The sequence below is a fragment of the Trachemys scripta genome, chromosome 3 (genome assembly GCF_013100865.1).
Source record: "Trachemys scripta elegans isolate TJP31775 chromosome 3, CAS_Tse_1.0, whole genome shotgun sequence".
In the NCBI taxonomy this organism is placed as follows: domain Eukaryota; kingdom Metazoa; phylum Chordata; order Testudines; family Emydidae; genus Trachemys; species Trachemys scripta.
In genome coordinates this window covers 154,756,835-154,777,839 of record NC_048300.1, presented here as the reverse complement: position 1 = coordinate 154,777,839, position 21,005 = coordinate 154,756,835, and the positions used below count along the sequence as shown (strand labels likewise).

General features: G+C 43.7%; 1 protein-coding gene across 1 annotated transcript in view; it reads right to left on the bottom strand.

Annotated features, from left to right (window-relative positions):
• LOC117875510 (protein eyes shut homolog) overlaps window positions 1–21,005 on the bottom strand; it is an 85,455-nt gene that overhangs the window by 3,770 nt on the left and 60,680 nt on the right. Inside the window, exons 5-6 of the mRNA XM_034766894.1 lie at window positions 19,807–20,037; window positions 11,704–11,865 (exon numbers count right to left, since the gene is read on the bottom strand). Of these exons, the coding sequence (XP_034622785.1) occupies window positions 11,704–11,865; window positions 19,807–20,037 (393 nt within the window). The remainder of the gene's footprint in view (window positions 1–11,703; window positions 11,866–19,806; window positions 20,038–21,005) is intronic.

Sequence of the window (21,005 nt, the reverse complement as noted above, 5' to 3'; positions counted from 1 at the left end):
ATTACTTTACCTACCATGTGCAAAAAATAGAATGATCTGTTTAAATCTAATGGTTCATTGTATGTTGATTGATACCGGTCTCACTAAATCTTTCCCATGAACACACGTCATTTTAAATCAAATGTGAGAATATGGCTTTATAGTTTGATATTTTTATTTACTGGACCTGTTACCCTGCACAACTTGTACTATGCAAATACCCTCTCATCTTGGGGTTGAAGTAAGTGGTATACACATTTTGCAAAGCCTTGCATGAAAATTGCACAATAATAAAGGAAACAAAAGTACAAAACTAGGATGTGCATCCATTTTACATCTGCTGTTTCCACAGTAAGCCTGGCATAATATATTGATACGACAAAACATCAGTTTTTGATGCTTTTGCATGTTAGTTTCAATGAAGATAACTCTGCTTCTGCAGCTCAGCATCCATGACAATTCTGGCTGTCTGGGCTGCTCTCCTCTCTGCAGTTAAGGGAGGTGGATCCATGTTTTGGTGCCGTATAGTTTGGCCATGCCCCCTCTGCTCTGGCTTGCTGCCAGATTATCTGCCTCCACTGCAGCAGACGGTGGTTTATTTTGCTACCATCTTTACTCCTTTCTTTTTTAACTTTTTTGTCTAGTGTTTTGGGCAGTGGGGACTAGTATTCTTCCTCCTCTACTGATCAGTTAACTCAGGGGTTTAACTGTCCCTGAGCCTCCACTGCAGCATCTCCCTGCCAGCTCCTCTGTCCCTTAAAGGCCTAGCAGAGTGATCAAGAAAGCACCAAGTGGTTTTCTATATATAAGGCAGCTTTCCCAGGCTCAGCAGATGTACCCAGCCGTCTGTCCATAACTCTGTTAAATCCCAGAACTACAAGTCGGACAGGAGGGTGTGGTACCTGACCTTCTGAAGCAGCTGCCATACCACCAGGGGAAAAATGGACCAGGCATGCCAATGCAGAGCTGGATAAGGCTCCAGAAGCAAGGAGGACTCTGAGCATTTGAGTTGATGGATAAGTCCCAGGGGACCCCTTCAAAACTGAGCCCTCCCTCCCCCAAGTTTTAAAGTGGGTCCTGAGCACTCTGGGGAAAGAAACAGGGCTTCTAATCAACCTCCCTCCTTCCCAAGCTGACCAGGAGGGCTCTGATGTTGAGTTCTCTCCTCCCAGGGGGAATGGGACTCAGTGTGTGAGGATTCAGAGACAGACCTCTCGAGGGCTACAGGCCCTAAAAAAGATAAGTCTCATAAGACTTCATGAAAGCTATGCTCCCAAAGCCCGCAAAAAAGGTTAAATAAAAAAAGCCTAAATATTGAAAGAAAAAGCAGAAAAACTCCAGGAGCTAAGTCCTCTTCCCTCTCATCCACTGAGGAGGGTGAGTTGTCTGGCTCTGAAACCTGAGCAGGTTCCTGAGAGTGAGTCTCAGTGTAAATTTCTCCCCTCAAAATCCTCTCATGAGGCTGCAGGTACCCCTTTATTCCTCATTTGATGAAGTGATTAGGGATGAATGGAACAAGTCTGACAAGGGCAAGCACATTAACAAGAGTGTCCTCAGGCTCTGTGACATTCAAGAACCAAAGGGCTCTATTGCTGAGCTACCGAAGATGGATGCTGCTGTGACATACCTCACCAGGGTTATGGTTATTCCCTCAGAAGGATACCCCGTGGGTAGAAAGATGGAGGCCACGCTCAAAAAAGGGGCTTCAAAGCCTCCTCAGTCACCTTCCAAGCATCTCTGGCTGCGATCTGGATATGGGAATGATAGTGTTCCTTCAGATGAAAGGTTCTCTAGGTTCCATGCCATCTTTTTCATTTTACAGAAGTTCATGGGGGGGATATTAGAGCCATTTGCAATCTCAGAAGGCTCAACAAGTGGATGAAGAAAATGAAGTTTTGGAAGGAGACCCTGGCATCTAAGATGTCTTCTCTGTCATGGGGGTACTTCATTACTTCAGTAGATTTAGCAGATGCATATCTCCTTGTCCCTATCAGACTGTGCCACCACAGACTTCTGAGGTTCACATACAGCAGGAAACCTTATTAGTACCTAACATTCCCATTTGGCCTGCCTTTGGCCCCCCAGGTATTTACTAAAATGCTGGTGGTGATAATAGCCAGACTCGAGTAGCAGGGAGCTCACCTGTAGTCCTTCCTGGACAACATCCCGATCAGAGCTGCATCACAGTCAGCATTGTATAGGGCCATGTCTTGAACATTGAATCTCCTTCAGATTCATGGCTTCATCATTAGTGACAAGAAAAGTTCTCTGGTTCCATCCAGGAATTTATTTTCTTGGTCCAGAGCTGCCTCCAACTTCTAGTACTCCTGGTGTCATGACTAGAGATTACTCCATGGACACAATCACACATCAGAAATCTTCAAGCATTCACACTAAAGGTGTGGGACCACTCCTTGGAACACATGAAAGATCAAGTACTGATTCCAACACAGATGCTCAACTCCTTACAAGTGCGGTCAGCCCATGAATATAACTACAAAGTCATGCTTATCTGCCTTCCAGATCCTTTAGTCCTTGCAACTGACACCAGCTTGGAGGGCTGGGGAGCTTGCTCGGAGACCCAAACAGCTCAGGACCTCTGGAGTGAGGATGAAAAGGCTCTCATCCTAAGCTGCTGAGAGCAGTCAAGCCAGCTCTACAAAAGTGCCAGTCCATCTAAGGGGAAACCATGTCCTGGTTCAATATGCCAATATGATAGTGGTCACAAATTTAAACAACCAAGGGACAATAAGGAGTCTAGCACTGTGTGTGGACGCAATGGATATAATGAAGTGGGCAGAACAGTTCCTCCTTTTTCCCAGAGTGATCCACATCACATGGAATCTGAACGAAAAAGACAGGCTCAGCTGGTGCAGGATCAACAACTTCAAATGGTGCCCGACTCTGGAGATTTTCAGTTTCATCTTTCAGTCTCCCTTCAACCAATCTGTTCGCAAATCATACAAATGCGAAGAGGCCAAAATACTTCACAAGGGAAGCAGACCACAGATCCATGGGGACAGATGCCTTATCACCCAGTTGGCCTCGGGGCCTACTTTACATGATTCCACTCTCTGTTACTTGGGAAAGTGGTCCAGAAAATAAAAGAACAGGCAACAGTAATACTGATAACTTCCCATTGGCCAAGGAGACCTTGATTCTCAAACCTGATAGAGCTGACATTGGAGCCCGCACTCCACCATCCATGGAGACCAGACATCCTCTCACAAAGTCGTCTTCTTCATCCAGACCCCAAACAATTTTAACTAACAGCCTGACTATTGAAAGGGAGGCACTAAAAGGTCTCAACCTGACCTTCATAGTCATTAAGACATTATTTTCATCTAGGAGAGTATCAACACTAAAAGGGTAATCCTCCGTGTGATCCAGATTCAACAAGTGGTACCAAGAGCACAATGCAAATTCAGGAATGCCAACCATTCTGCACTTTCTCCAAAAAGGCATAGACAGAGGCCTTCATCCCAGTACCATTGCACATCAGTTGTCTGCTCTTAGTAGTGTGCTATTCGTAGGATCCTAAGTCTCCTTGGAAGACAATCCACGGGTAGCATTCCTTGGGGCCTTCTGATTAGCCAGACTGGCAGTCAGGAAACTTTCCAAAATGGAACCTACTGCTAGGTTTTAGGGCTCTGACAAGCCATCATTTTGAGCCTCTGACTTCAGTGTCAGCCTTTTATTTATCCATTGACTTGTTTCTTAACTGTCACATCTGCCATGTGAATGTCAGAGCTGTGACAGCCTTATCTATTCAGGAACTTTAATTAATTGATTAATCTCATTAGAGTTGGTTTGGCAACACCCATTTTTTCATGTTCTCTGTCAAATTTCTGCCAATAATTTATTCCTTTTAATACTTCTATTTGAGAAGAGTCCCTTCCTCTCAAAAGAGTTAAACAAAAAATTTGATGACATTTAATTTTAGTTGCTTGTCACAAAAAACAGTAATAATTTTATAAAATAAATACATATGCTTGTATCTTGCAGCAGACTTTTTGATTCTGCTTTATTCAAGTGGCTGCTCAAGGGACTTATCATTTAGGGTCAAATCCTAACCTGAACCTGTTTTCAGGCTTGTCAGGGAGAAGAGACAGAAGCCTGTCTCCAAATGGCAGTGCAGCCTCTCCTCTGCGACTACTGCAGCACCTCTGCAACTATGGTAACTACACCCCCTTTCACACTGTGTGCAATAGCTAGATCTATGGTGTTATGCAGCAACTGGCCACAACCTCACCCAAGAGCCACCATTCATAATACTGTGGATAGATCCTTATGGAGCACAGTTCAAGGGTGAGAAAGATGGGGGAGCCATCTCTGTCTGACTGCACTGATTCCATTGACTTTGGGGCCTTATATACCCAAGGAGTGAAGGTGGTGAGGACTGGTATTTAGGCTTAAAATAATTTGTTGCACTGCAAAGTTATTATTGATTAGCATTTAACACAGTTATCATTGCTGTAGTATAAGTGACGGGGCATGGAACGGCTTAAGATAATGTTCTCCCGGGGAATATGTATAACTCACACTCACAAAATTATTATTTTTTGTTAATTTATGGAGGAGAGGGTTGATGTCTCAGGAAGCAACTTAAGGGAGTGGGAATGTGAATATCACATTTCTAAAAATAAATACTGGTTGTAAATTAAAAGAGTTTCTTTAATACACTCTTTGCTGTGGCCATCATAGTGATTGCCCACAAGACTGATCTCAGCACCCCACACATGGGAGACAGGTGGGCTTTCCACCAGCTCAGAACATGATAGCAGAGAGGGAAATATTAAGGGGAAAATGGAGAAAGGCTACTGGGTCAGCACTTGTGTGATGGATCCAGTATCCTGGGAATTAAAATGGGGAGAATAGCAGAGCTGTGACCAGTGCAGCAGCTGTAAAGGGTCATGAAGAGCTTGCCCTGAAGCCTTAGGATCCCAGATTGATGAGCAAGTTGTGCCTTCAGCTGCCTGCAGTACATCTGTATAAAGCCTGATTGCTTTGGCTTTATGTGGGATTTGTAAATGTCACCACACCCATAAGGGTTTGAACACCATAAATCTATTTTGATTACAATTTGGGCAGGACTTGGGTACATCATATTTCAGGCTGGCAAGTACAGTAGTGATACTTAAATTTAGATAATTTAGTGTGTACTATTAGATAACTATTTGTAATACTCACGGTACCCTGTAGTAACTAAAGAATACACATGTTACCCTATCTATTGATATGTGGGAAAAGTGCTTAAGTACTGGAGATTTTCTGGCCTGTATTTACTGGCCTTCAAAATTTTTAATTGTATATAAAAAGTACAGGTAGAAGTTTATCTATTGTTATTCAATGTTAACACCTAACTGCTGCTATAATAACACAATCTTTAAAATTAGCTTTCCTAAATCTTTTAAAACTGCATAAGATCTAGCGAAAATTCAGCTGTGACTGACTTAAATTATTTTTTTTTTACTTTAAACAGTAGCATAAATAATGGTGTAGGTGAATTGAACTACATTGAACTAGAGGCAAGCATATTCAGAAAGTTTGCAGGTCGCATATTTAGGTGAATATAAAATTTATATTTGATCTGCCACCATTTTTATTTGGCCATTTGTTCCTTTCTTGGGGTTCAAGTATTTGGGGGATGGTGTGGGGACTGAAAAAAAGTGAAGCAAAAAGTGCATTCCGAGAGCTACCCTAGTTCATGGGTCTTAAGCCTGCAAGGACTACTTCTAAGGGTGTCTGCATTGCAAGCTGGGGTGTGATTCCCAGCGCAAGGAGACATACTTGCATGAGCAGGGGGCCAGGCTAGCTGACCCCAGTATGTGACTAGGTTTCAATGACCATGTACTTGAGGTGTCTAGCTTGTTCCTCAGCTTGCACTTCCACAGCTGCATTCTGTTTTTAGCTTGTTAACTTGAGAGCTAGCACAAGTATGACTATGCAAGGTGGGAATCCCATCGCCCAACTCAAAGCGTACATACTCTAAGGCAGCAAAGGTAGGACTGTCTCCACATGCCCACTCAATCTTTGCCCTCTACTGACTACTAATCTGGTTATTGTAATGTACATTCAAAGAAAATCAGATTAGGAAAACAAAACTTTATTTCATGCTATCATGGGGCAATGACATTTATCCCTCCTGCCTTAGACTGGATTCAAACCAGTGGACTACAAGAGACAGACTGTAAACTGGTATTTTTAACTATTGAATGAAGAGCTGACCTAGAGCAATTTTAAGTTTTAGAGCAGGCTGTTGTGAAAATATAAATCCATCAAGATGGGCAGTGGGCACTTATGGAAGGACTTTATTTATGGTTTCAGTGCACCCTAGACAAGCATAATAGTGTGTTGTGTGTGTGTATATACAAAAGCACACAGAGTTAATGCTCAGTTTCTAAAAATCCTTAAAGTAAAGTAAGAATATCCCACGGCCTGATTGTGAATAGCCTCCTGCCACATGGAGCTCTTCCCCCAGAGCGATCTGTGCGGGGGCAGGAAGGCTGGATCAATGGTGCAGTAAGGAAGGATGATATCTTCCTATCAGCTTTGCAATCTTCCCCTACCATGACAGTTCATCTCCTCACACTGTGTTAAATATCTACTGCCAGGCGTGGTGGAATGGGGAGGGACAGTGGGGGCTAACATCCCTACATTGGAAGTATTGTGTGGGCTGATCTATATTTTTGCTCCCTTAGTTGTTCCACTATATATACTGGGACCCAATGTTACGGATAAGTCGTATGGGGAGACAGAAGCAAGAGCATTATCCAGAGGGGCTGAAGTGGCTGTCACAGGGCTGGCCATTGCTCTACAGAGCAAGTAGGAACCAGGGTGATTGGGGTAGGACTGGGACCAGCTACCCCTGCAGCTGGTGAGAGAGAAACAAACCGCCAGGCCCCTACCTTCCAGTTTGGAGCTGGCACTTCCTATTCTCCTCCAACTTGGTCTCAGTAACAGCCTCTGCAGAGCACCCATCCTGCTATTCCTTAGTTCCTCCCCATTAAAACTGAGCTTCCACCATCTATGGCTGCAGCCCACCATCTCCTGCAGTTCTGCATGTGAGCTGTCCCTTTCTCTCTGCTATTTCTGGAAACAATTCACCATTGCAGTCTGGAGTCAGTACTTGACCATGCCCTCTCATGGAGCCTGCCAGAACATCTGGCTTTGCAGCACCAGTCAGTGGCAGTTTGCTTTGCTTCCAGCTGCTTTCTTGCCAACTTTGATTTTTTTTTTAAAGCCTTTCAGGTAGCAGCAAGTACTTTAAGCTCTACCCTCCTTTTCCCAGTTGGCAGCATGTTGGTGTCAATGACCTGGATCTGCTGCTGCAATGCCTCCCCTGGGGGACTCTTCTGTTCCCTCTCAGGTATGCACAGCAAACCTGCAATTGCTAGACTAAATCACAGTAGTGCTCTATCTATGAGGCAGCTTTTGCAGGCTCAGAAAAGGGTGATTTATCCGCTGGCTTGAGGCATGGGGCTCAAGGTCAGACCAGCATCTGAGGGCATCCCTTCTCCCATGTAGCCACCACACCTCCACTGCAGAAAGGTGTGAGCTGATAGCCTCATGGAGAGGGTCTGGGGAATGCTATTCAACCAAATCCCTTGGGGGTAAGTTCTGCAGCAACCCAAATCTGCAAGAAAAAGCCTCATAAAGTCCCCTTTGCTTCCCATCACATTTACATAGTTTTTTAGCACCCTCGGGAAAGAAACAGGGTTCCTGCTAACCTCCCCTTCTTCCCAAGGTGTGTTAGGGATTCTTATGAAAAGACACCCACACAAAATGTAGGCTTTAGATCCAGAGGAGGAGGATGCAGAGGGAGATCTAGTCAAGAGATTAAGGCTCGTGGTATAAAAGAGACCCTGCTCTGGCCACAGCCGTATAGCAACTTCGTGAAAAAGGGAAAAAGAGCCCACAAATCTTGGAAACACACAAAGGGAAAGAAAATATTAAAAGGCTGAGCAATACTTGTCCATGTACTCAGATTCCACCTTCTTTAGTGAGGGAGGACAGCTTTCTGATTTGGGCTCAGAATATGGCAAACGGGGGGAAAAAAACTGGAAAGAATTCTCCCTACCTCACCCCATTTCCACCCAACTCCCCTCAAAATTTGTTTCTGGGTGCAGGAAATTAGCATCCACTGTTTAGATCCAGCCTGACAATGAGGTTTTAGGTGAAAAGGCAAAGGGCAAAGCCTCATCAGCTAAATCTCAGCCCAAACTAGCAATACTCCTTCACTCTTCCTTTGACGATGTAATCAGAGATTAAAGGAAATGCCTTATAAGTAGACATGCAATCAAATTTTAAAAGATGCAAGCACCAACCCCCGTGCCCTCTAAAATTACAGAGATACCAAAGGTAGATGCTGTGGTGGTATCACTAGCGAAGGATATGATAATTGCTCCAGGAAGGGATTTTTTCCCTCTTCACAAGAACACAACAGACAGGAAGGTGGAAGACTCAGGAGGGATTTTAAGTCGTCATTAGCAATTCTTAGTTGTCTGGGCCAGAACCATGATGTCCTGTCTGGCTAACATAAAGGACCTAGACAACAGAGACCATCTTGATTACAGGTCCATCCTTAAGAAAATATCCCTGGCAAAGGTGGTTGTTGCAGAGACCTCAATGGACAAGATGAGCTTCTCAGATAGGGCCATGGCATCCATCTGAACAGCCAGGTTCCACATTTGGCCTAGGGTGACCAGATGTCCCGATGTTATAGGGACAGTCCCTATATTTGGGGCTTTTTTTAATATGGGCTCCTATTACCCCCCACCCCCGGTCCCAATTTTTCACACTTTCTGTCTGGTCACCCTAATTTGGCCACATACCCCTGGACTACAGATACCCACACCAAACAAATCCTGAGCACTAAATTCATGGGTTCTCTCTTTACAGAAAAAAATATAGACAACACATCCAAACTGAAGTATTCCCTTCCATCTCCACTCAGTGCCTCGAGAAAGGACTACGGGGACAACAGCAGATAGCAACATTTCTTTCATCCATCCTTGTCGCAGAAGTCCCAAAGGAAGGACAGCATATATGTCATAGGAAAACCCTAAAACTGGCTCAGGCAGCAAAATCACAGGTGGCAGCAATGCCTCTAGGAGCTCAGTATGACAACAAAAGCCTGTGTCTCCAGCCCAGTCTGAAGCTCAGAAGCAAACTAGTAACAACTCCTGTACAGCTGTGCCAGTGAAGATAGCCTGTGTGTCACTAGCACCTCTAAATTAGTTGTGAAGTCAGAGGTGATTTTCAAGAACAGTCCATTGTAGTGAGAGAGGAGAATAGGAAAGAGAAGCTTTTCAATTATTCCCCATTAGACAAGGAATTTTCTAAAATTCCTTGTGCTTTGTGCAACCAATTCATTTATTAAATCTTACATAACTAGGTAAAAAGAAAAGGCATTATATAAAGTGCTTTGTAAACTAATCTGCAAAAGAAAGCCTTTTCACATCTGTTGGCTGCTAAGAATACTTTTGAGTCTTTCATTAGTCTAATTCTGTCTGGATTTGACGGGATTATATGAAGGCATATGTAAAGAGCTTGCAAGATTAGCTTTTTCGAAACCCTTCAAAACTTCAGTGTAATGAGAATGAGGGGTATGAAAGTTGTAAGCAATTAAATTACTCCATAGACAGCAACTTTTGTTAAGGGGAAGGGGAAGTATTTTTTGGGAAAAACATTTGAAATGAAATTTGTATGGCTCAGGATGATGGTTTTAAGAAATGTTTTCTCCTGAACAGACTAAACATTCTCACTAATAGCAATAGAAATAGAGCATATTCATGCTAACCAGTTGCAGCCTAACTTAAAAAGGCTGTAGAATCTCTTAGTGCACTCCCTTTTATCTCTCCAAAGGGGTGGTTACTTTCTGTCTGCATTAGCTGCTATCATGGCCTTTGACTTTTTTTATTTCTTTTGAGCTAGATAAATTGTAGTTTTTTTTTCTTTTTCTCTATTTTTCTGAGATCTTTTGACACATGAAATTGTTTAGTTTGAATGGGAGGAAATTATTCATGTAGAACCCCAGACTGTTTTTTTAATTATAAACCTACAAAAGATGCCTAGTAGAAAATAGGATTCTTAACAAAAAATATTTTTGTGTTACACATTGTGCCATCTATTTTCTTTGAAACTGCATTTCTATATTGGGGTCATAATTTGAACAGGTGGTACTGTTATTGTCTGATGCCCATATCAATCTCACCTGGCAGTAGCCCATTAAGACATCTGTGTAGGGAATGAGAAGGTGGTAATATTTGTGCATATGGCTGAGCATGTTGTTGAAAATTCTAAAATCCTTTAGGCTTTGAACAAAGGAATCTAAAAATATGACAAACTATTTATTTATTTTCCAGTACATAAATCCCTATTTCTGCATAACTTACCGTTTGACATCCAGTTGGGAAGTTTCACCAGTGCCTTAATGTTAATAATAGCTTATGCAGTGATATGAAATGTTTCTGTCTAAAATCATGAAAGACACTAGAGGAATGTACTATAAAGTTAAGATACATAAATAAAGTAATTTTCCGTATACAATTAAAAGACTAGATTTGAAAATTTATATACATGGCTTGGCAAATAAGATTTTATGCCATACTGTTTTAAAAATAGGTTTCAGAGTAGCAGCCATGTTAGTCTGTATCCGCAAAAAGAACAGGAGTACTTGTGGCACCTTAGAGACTAACAAATTTATTAGAGCATAAGCTTTCGTGGACTACAGCCCACTTCTTCGGATGCATATAGAGTGGGACAAATATTGAGGAGATATATAGACACACATACAGAGAGCATGAACAGGTGGGAGTTGTCTTACCAACTCTGAGAGGCCATTTTTTTTCTCTTACTTAATTGGCCTCTCAGAGTTGGTAAGACAACTCCCACCTGTTCATGCTCTCTGTATGTGTGTCTATATATCTCCTCAATATTTGTCCCACTCTATATGCATCCGAAGAAGTGGGCTGTAGTCCACGAAAGCTTATGCTCTAATAAATTTGTTAGTCTCTAAGGTGCCACAAGTACTCCTGTTCTTTTTGTTTTAAAAATGTGATTGTAACTTATCAAGGTTTTAAAATATTTTATACATAGTAAAACAGTTGTACTTGACTACTTCTAATTGTATCATTCTGCCTGCCTAGTAAGTACAGGACTCAGATGTTTTACTGAGGTAAATATTTTTCTAGCAACAGCAAACTTGTCAGCATTGATCCATCTTTAGGTATAATAAATATTTAAACTCTCCATGAACTTCATGAGCTCTCTGTATTCCATTTACGTTCTCTGAGCTTCAGTTCAGCTAACTTCTGCATTTCCTTATTTTTGGTGTCTTAAAAATATGGGCTAAATCTTCAGTTGATGTAAATTGGCATAACTTCAGTGTAGCCTACGGAGCTATGCAAGAGTACAGCAGCTGGGGGCTGGCTCCAATGTCTATATTTAAATCCTTCAAAGTATATTTGTTGGTCCATTTCCATTAAGACAAAAAAAGTACATGCTTGCTTTGGATCCACCCAAAACTTGGTACATTATGCCACTTTTTAAGAGCTTGGTTGAAAAGTTCAAAAGCCACTGGCACTCAAATGGACGTTGAACACTAATATGAAGACTGAACATTTGTACTGTTTACATTTATGTTTTTTTTCTTTTTAAAGAAAGGACCCTCCTATATGATACAGACCCAGTACTTGTGGACAGAGCCCTGAATGTCCTTACCTGATCGAGGACTAAGGTGCTGGGCAGTATAAAAAAGGATACCATCTGCAGAAAGAGGCTGAAATTGTAGTTGGATGTGAGTCTTGTGTCGGATATGAAAGGAAGCAAATGACATCCACGATGATTCATTACTTCTGAAAGATGCATCGCTTATGGATAAGGCTGGAAAATACAGGAAGGAAAAATATATTTTATAAAAAGGTTGGGGTTTTTTTAGTGGAGGGGAATCTGTCATGGTAGAACTGATTCTCTGTAGCCTTTTTACATTGTTCATAAGTGCAATATTTTCAGTTAGTCTCCTTCCATAAGACTAAACATAACCTGAGCACAGATTTGAAATCAATAGCGAGAGGATGCCATGCCATTTTATTTTTTGGTACATTATTTTCAATAAGATGTCCAGTCCATGGTCCTCATGGTGAAATTAATACATAATGGAAACTCTATAGACTTCAGCTTCAGTGAAATTTAGGTATAATTTAAAAATCTTTTAAAAGTTAAGTATTAAGCTATTTTTTCCAGGAGTACAAGTAAGCAATGTTTTCTTCCATATGCAGAAGCAAACTTTAATATAGGAATTTTTCTGACAATTAAAAAGTACTTTTGGATAATTACACTGAACCACTCTGTAGCTCAAATTATTCTACATTATACTGGCATGGAGGAGTCTCAGTCAATATGACAGAAGATCTGATGTAGACTGATGGACTGTGCACAGGTCTGTTACTCCGATTTGTTATTGTCCTTAGTAGACATCTTCCCTATGCCCACAATAAACATGGCTGGATCGACCACTTTCACCCTGTTTTGTTTATACTGCTCTAAACTGTTTCAGCTTTTCTTCCAGTGAAAAGATAGCCATTATTAAAAATTTGAGACATAATTAGGTTAATCATTGGACAAAGCAGTATAATAACTTGAGGATCCCTGCTGTACAGATAGTAATAATGATACCTTGCCTTGGCATTTAGCTTCATACTTAGATTTTTTTATAGGTTTTAGTTATTACCTTTGAGAAAATGCCCTCAATTTATCAACCAAATAATTCACATCTTTGTAATGATACATAATAAATGTCAGGTTCTGATCCCAATTATACCAGAGTTACTTTGGATTTACATTGGTATAACTGTGATCAAAATCTGACCATCTCAGTTTAATACATACAAACATATTAAACAAATGAACATGCCCCAATGCACAGATACCATGGTGGTAGACCTGGTATAAAAATCTAGATAGAGTATATAGTTAGGAATATTTTTGTCACAAATATAAAGTTTCTGGCCACTATACTAGAAAGATGACACATCAATGATGAAGACATGCTCCCAATAGTAGCAATTATTAGTTAATAATTAGCAGTAATAAAAGCTGCCAACCACATTTAATGTAAAATATGCCACTAAAACACACCATGAAAATGGAAACAACAAGGAGTCCGGTGGCACCTTAAAGCCTAACAGATTTATTTGGGCATAAGCTTTCGTGGGTAAAAAACCTCACTTCTTCAGATGCATGGAGTGAAAGTTACAGATGCAGGCATTATATAATGACACATGAAGAGAAGGGAGTACCTCACAAGTGGAGAACCAGTGTTGATAGGGCCAATTCAATCAGGGTGGATGTGGTCCACTCCCAATAATAGATGAGGTGTCAATTCCAGGAGAGGCAAAGCTGCTTCTGTAATGAGCCAGCCACTCCCAGTCCCTATTCAAGCCCGAATTAATGGTGTTAAATTTGCAAATGAATTTTAGTTTAGCTGTTTCTCTTTGAAGTCTATTTCTGAAGTGTTTTTGTTCAAGAATAGTGACTTTTAAATCTGTTATAGAATGTCCAGGGAGATTGAAGTGTTCTCCTACTGGTTTTTGTATGTTACCATTGCTGATGTCCGATTTGTGTCCATTTATTCTTTTACGTAGGGACTGTCCGGTTTGGCCAATGTACATGGCAGAGGGGCATTGCTGGCACATGATGGCATATATAAGTAGACTTGCAGGTGAACGAACCCTTGATGGTGTGGCTGATGTGGTTGGGTCCTCTGATGGTGTCGCCAGAGTAGATATGGAGACAGAGTAGGCAATGAGGTTTGCTACAGGGATTGGTTCCTGGGTTGGTGTTTCTGTGGTGTGGTATGTAGTTGCTGGTGAGTATTTGCTTCAGGTTGTGGGGTTGTCTGTAAGCAAGGACTGGCCTGCCTCCCAAGGTCTGTGAGAGTGAGGGATCGTTTTCCAGGATAGGTTGTAGATCTTTGATAATTCACTGGAGAGGATTTAGCTGGGGGCTGTATGTGATGGCCAGTGGTGTTCTGTTATTTTCTTTGTTGGGCCTGTCCTGTAGTAGGTGATTTCTGGGTACCCGTCTCACTCTGTTAATCTGTTTCCTCACTTCCCCAGGTGGATATTGTAGTTTTAAGAATGCTTGATAAAGATCTTGTAAGTATTTATCTCTGTCTGAGGGACTGGAGCAAATTCGGTTGTATCTTAGGGCTTGGCTCTAGACAATGGATCGTGTGATGTGTCCTGGATGGAAGTTGGAGGCATGTAGGTAAGTGTAGCGGTTAATAGGTTTCCGATATAGGGTGGTGGTTATGTGACCATCACTTATTTGCACTGTAGTGTCCAGGAAGTGGATCTCTTGTGTGGACTGGTCCAGGCTGAGGTTGATGGTGGGGTGGAAATTGTTGAAATCCAGGTGGAATTCTTCAAGGGCCTCCTTTCTGTGGGTCCATATGATGAAGATGTCATCAGCGTAGTGCAAGTAGAGGAAGGGCACTAGGAGGCGAGAGCTGAGGAAGTGTTGTTCTAAGGCAGCCATAAAAATGTTGGCATATGGTGGGATCATGCAGGTACCCATAGCAGTGCCACTGACTTGAAGGTATAAGTTGTCCCCAAATCTGAAATGGTTGTGGGTGAGGAACTAAAATTCATTTACAAATTTAACACCATTAATTTGGGCTTGAATAGGGACTGGGAGTGGCTGGCTCATTACAGAAGCAGCTTTGCCTCTCCTGGAATTGACACCTCCTCATCTATTATTGGGAGTGGACTACATCCACCCTGATTGAATTGGCCCTGTCAACACTGGTTCTCCACTTGTGAGATACTCCCTTCTCTTCATGTGTCATTATATAATGCCTGCATCTGTAACTTTCACTCCATGCATCTGAAGAAGTGAGGTTTTTTACCCACGAAAGCTTATGCCCAAAGAAATCTGTTAGGCTTTAAGGTGCCACCGGACTCCTTGTTGTTTTTGTGGATACAGACTAACACGGCTACCCCCGATACATGAAAACAGAGTACAAAAGGTAGCATGAAAGGCTATTAAAAAAATCTCCCTCTTCTGGAGTTTCCAGTCCTTGGTTTTACGATATGTAATAAATGTAGTTTCCATTATCAGGTTAGTAAACAATCATCATGCTGGTTTTTGTTTAAAAGTCACTTGTTTTTAAATGTATGTTCTTTGCTTTCTCCAGGGTTTCAGAATTATTCTTCTGTTAGAAAAAATACTCACAGCCTGAATTATATGGAGAAGGTCTATGTTGTAAGAGTCAACCCTATGTTTAAATATGTTGCTTTTCAAACGGAGACATTGGGTAAAGAGTACACAGATCAACTGTGTCTGGCTGTCAGCATGAGGGATCCAGTTTCGCTTTGAGTTTAGTTCAGTCCATCCTCCCTAGGGCATCAGCAAGGACTGTGGAGACTGTGGATACAAACGGCTCAACTCCAGAGGATGGATGTTTCACTGCTATTTAGTATCCTCTTTTGGACAATGGAACTGCATTGAGGAGCTCTGGAAGCTGGGCACAGACAGACTATATTGAACAAAAATGGCTATGATACAGGGCCTTTGAGGAGAGAGCGTATAAGGATGGAAAAGTAGTGATTTCAAAGGACCACACAAAGAACACAGAAGATCCATGATTTTTTATTTTGCAAAAAAGGAGTAGATATCTCATTTTACATACCTTATGCTGACACTTCTGAGATAAGCATTTATTTCTATTAGTGTAAAATAAATTCTTTCTAATACAGCTAATATCCAGTCTCAGAAAATAAGCCATTCATGTCATCACAATGCAATAGGACTGACTAGCTGAAGTACTGGAGTGCTTCAGACCAACCTAAATGCTTGTACATTATCTTGTAAAATGAGCTACTGCATGCATGAAAATTATGTGCTTTGACATATACATGGAAATATGAACCCATATTGCTGAGATCACATGGCTTTAAGTATATTTGAGAACAGAGATGCTCAGGTTAGAGCTTGATGAAGTTTTTCAGACAACTCATTTGCAAACTGCCAACACACACACACACACACACACACACACACACACCAGTTATTTGCACAGCTCTAGTTTAGAATAACATTTCAGCTTTATAATAACAGTATATTATAAAACTCTTAAGTCAAAAAATAAGACAATGTAGGTTCTTAAATTTATCTTAGGACAGGTATATGCAAAAGTATCATCATGTCAAATGCAGTACTGCCTGACTGCTGTGTGCTTAGCAATGCACTTCACCTATTTTTTTGCTGAGCTTTGAAAATAAGATGTTTGACTGGTGGGACAGGATGATTTTCGTACTCAGCATACACATTTGAGAGATATTTTAAACCAAAACAGCTAAGAAAAATGGACTTCTGTGTCAGTCCTTTCAGAAGCCAAGTTTGCAGGAATAGTGCTGTATCACAATATTGTTCTAATTAGGCCACCAAATATCTCATTATGCAGTTTAATTGCATTTAAAATAAGCACAATCGATATTTAAACAAACACTCCTGTTCCATACCAGACTGTCTGTAGTTACCAGTAGATAGCTCAAAAAGTAGGTATCTAATGAAGTCAGCACATCTCTAAATGTTATAAAGAGAATTAAACTCTAAATCCCTCTAGACCAATTAGAGTTCCAGGAGCATGTTGTTGCTGCAACTACTATTGCTGAAGCACATTCTTCTTTCCCTTTAGTACTCATTATTATCTGTTAGGTTCCCTGTACTATGCCCTGTTGGCCAATCCTGCCGTGCTCAGATGTCCTGTCCTGTCCATTGCTATCGTCATTGAGTTCTCTAGGCGATTCTTGCAGCCCAATTCCCAACAGGTGTAAACGGGGTGCTTAAGCACATTCCCAGCACACTGCCTGTGCAGTTGCAATAGCTTCCTCTGACAGCTCTTTGCCTCAGATCTATTAGCAAGGCCTCTTTCACTGGAATCTTCTCCTGACTCTTGCAACCTTTTAAGCGAGAAGGGTTGGAAGTGATATAATAATAAAAGATGGTCACACGGTGGAATGTTTTGTGAAATAAGACAAATAATCGGTAATGAGTTAGGCCCCATGGTCAAAAGAAGTGAATTGGAAAAAGACAGTTACCTTTTTCCGTAACGTGTCCTTCGAGATGCATTGCTTATGTCCATGCAGCTTAGGTGTGTGTGCTTGCCACATGCACCGGTGCCGGAAGTTTGCCCGCTCATCAGTATCCGTAGGGGACTGGCTCCGGCACTCCCTGGAGTGTGCACGTATGCTGTGGTATATAGGGTGCTGCCGGCTCCCCCAACCCTCAGTTCCTTGTTGCCAGAAATTCTGACAGTGGGGAAGGAGGATGGGTTGTGGAATGGAGCAACACATCTCGAAGAACACCAGTTATGGAAAAAGGTAACTGTCTTTTCTTCTTAGAGTGCTTGCTCATGGTCATTCAACTTAGGTGACTCCCAAGCAGTACCCCGTGGAGGTGGGTAGGAGTTCACGGATGCGTAGATTGCAACACAGCTCTGCTGAACCCAGCATCGCCTTTGGCCCGCTGAGTGATGGCGTAGCGGGCCATGAACATGTGCACTGAGGACCACATCACAGCTCAACAGCTGTACTGGATCGGGAAGTGTGCCAGGAAGGCCACCGAAGATGCCTACGCTCTGGTCAAGTGGGCTCTGACGATCAGTGGCGGAGGGACTCCTGCCAACTCATAGCAGGTGTGAATGCAAGAGGTGATCCAGTTAGAAATCCTCTGTGTGGACGCCAGGAGGCCCTTCATTCTATCAGCTGTAGAGATGAAAAGCTGAGTCAATTTACAGAAGGGCTTTGTCCGATCTAGGTAGACAGCCAGGGCCCTTCTTACATCCAAAGCATGAAGGTGCCTCTCTTCACCAGTCTCATGGTTCTTGGGGCCAGAAGACCAGAAGGAAGATGTCCTGGCTCATGTGGAAAGTAGACACCACCTTGGGAAGGAAGGCTGCATGGGGCCGGAGCTGGACCTTGTCCTTATAGAAGACCGTGTACGGCGGTTCTGAGGTCAGGGCTTGCAGCTCAGAGACTCGCCTCACTGACGTCACCACCATCAGGAAAGCTATCTTCCATGATAGGTGAGATGGAGCATGAGGCCAAAGGCTCAAAGGGCAGGCCTGTGAGCCAGGACAGAACCAAGTTGAGATCCCACTGAAGGACCGAACTTGTGGAAAAAGTCTCTCAATACCTCTGAGGAACCTGAATGTCATGTCATGGGAGAACACTGTCTGCCCCTGGATTGGCGGATGAAAGCAGAAATGGCCCCTACATGTACCTGATAGAGGAGTGTGCCAGGCCCTGGTTCCTCAAATGAAGTCGGTAGTTTAAGATGGACTGCACCAAAGAATGCGAAGGGGAGATGCCCCGTTCGGCTGTCCAGCGGGAGAACCTCATCCACTTTGCCAAGTAAGTCTGTCTGGTCTAGAGCTTTCTACTCTCGAGGAAGACCTTCTGGACCCCTTCCAAACAGGCCTGTTCCTCAAGGTTCAGCCACGCAACATCCACACCATGAGGTGGAGGGATGTGAGATTTGGGTGCAAGAGTCGACCGTGATCCTGTGATAGCAGGTTCGGTCAGTTCGGCAGGGGCCATGGAGGGATTGCTGCCAGGCTTGACAGTGTCCCGAATCAGTGCTGGCGAGGCCACACCGGGGCGATCATGATAACCTGCACCTTCTTGCTCTTGATTTTTGCTAGGACCTTGCTGATGAGCGGAATTGGAGGGAACTCGTACGTTAGGCTTTCTGTGCATGGCAGGAGGAAGGCATCGGAAAGGGAGCCCTAGCCCGGACCCCATCTGGAGCAAAACCTGTGGCACCTCCTGTTCTGCCTGGTGGTGAACAAATCCACTTGGGGAGTTCCCCACTTCTGGAAGATCGTGCCGGCTACCTCCGGGGGGAGCACCCACTCATGGTGAGAGGAGAAGTCCCTGCTTAGGTAATCTGCTAGCATGTTCTTGGAAGGTGACACTCTTCTAGATGGATTCTGTGGTCAATCCAGAAATTGCAGAGATGGAGTGCCTCTTGGCAGAGGGCCGAGGATCGCACTCCCCCTTGTCCGTTGATGTAGAACATTGAAGCTATGTTGTCTGTCAAGACTCTGACCACTCTGCCCGACAGGTGAGGAAGGAAGACCACGCATGCCCTGTGCACTGCCCTGAGCTCTTTGACATTTATGTGTAGTGTCATTTCCTCTGGGGAGCACATACCCTGGGTCTGGAGAGTGCCAAGGTGTGCCCCCCCCAGCCAAGGTCCGAGGCATCCGAAACCAACTTGACTGAGTGAGGAGTGCCAATGAAGGGAACTCCTTCCAGAACTTTCCGGGGTCAGTCTACCATCGCAGTGAGGTAAGTACCATCACAGGGATGGTAACAACCTTTTTCAGGTGGTCCTTTGAGTGGGAGTAGACTGGCGCCAGCCATTGCTTCAGGGGTTGCATCTGGAGCCTGGCATGGTGCACTACATATGTGCACACTGCCATGTGACCTAGGAGGCACAGGCAAACCTGTGTACGGGGAAACGTGGAGACTTCCGTGATGAGATCTGTCAATGCCATGAATCTCTCCAGCGACATGAACAACCAGGAGCAGGTCAAGTTGAGCATCGCTCCAATTAACTCTATCCTCAGTACCAGAACTAACGTGGATTTTTTGTTGTTTACCAACAGGCTGAGGCGACGGCAAGTGGTTAACAACATCGCAACATCCCTTTGGACCTGGAGCTGCCTCTGGTGAGCCAGTTGTTGAGGTACGGGTAGATCTGGACACCCTGATGTCTGAGATAAGCAGCCACCACTGGCATGCACTTCGTAAATACCTGTGGTGCTGTCGCTAGGCCAAATAGGAGGACCACAAACTGACGGTGGTTGGGACCTCCTGTAAACCAAAGGAAGCGTCTGTGTCTCTCGAAGATGGCGATGTGAAAGCACATATCCTTCATATTGAGGGCAGCGTACCAGTCTCCTGTAGGCCAGGGACACTCTGGGGAACTTCAGCTTCACTAGGAAGCAGTTCAGTTCTTGCAGGTCCAGGATAGGTCGCACACCACCTTTGGGATTAAAAAGTAACAGGAATGGAACCCCTTGTTCCTGTACTCTGGAGGAACGACCTCCACTGCACCTAGCTGCAGTAACCCCTCTACCTCCTGTGCAAGGAGACTCTTGTGAGAAGGGTCCCTGAAGAGGGACAGGGAGAGGAAGTGGGAAGGAGGGTAGAAAGTAACTGAACGGTGTACCCCATGCCAGAGTACTGAGGACCCATCAGCCTGATGTTATAGATGCCCACGCAGGGAGGAAAGGAGAACGGTGGTTGGCAAAAATAGGGGAGGAAGGATCCTGGGAACAGTCCGGTAGGTCACCCTTGGGCGTACCCTCAAAATGAGCACTTGCCCGCCAGCTTATTGCAGGCCAAGCTCAACTGAGAAGCCTGCGAAGGCTGGTGGCTAGGACACTGCTTGTAGCCTCTGGATTTCTTATGGGGAGGCTCCTGGTGAGGGTGGCTCCCCTAGCCCTGAGGCTGCTGAGGCTTGAACCACTTGTGGGGAGGGCTGGGAACATACAGTCCCAATGTTTTAAGAGTCGTGCGGGATCCTTGAGGCCCTGGAGCTTATTGTCCATCTGTTACACAAACAGGGCTTGCCCATTGAAGGAAAGCTCTTGCATCAACTGCTGAGCATCCCTGGACACACTGGAGTGGAGCAGCCAGGATGCTCAGCGCATAGCGATGGCTGAGGCCCGGGTTCAGGTGGCGGCGTCCGCCACATCTGACGCTGCCTGGAGCGTCACCCAGTCCACTTTTGTGCCCTCCTCTATGATTGCCCTGAACTCCTTCCCAGAAATTGGTCATAGGTTGCCACATGTTAAAGTCATAGCGTCCCAGGAGGGCCTGATGGTCGGCACCCTCAACTGGAGACTAGAAGATGAATAAACCTTACGCCCAAACAAGTCTAGTCTCTTGGAGTCCTTTATTCTTAGGGATAGCCCCGGGCTGACCCTGTCACTCCCTGTGGTTAACCGC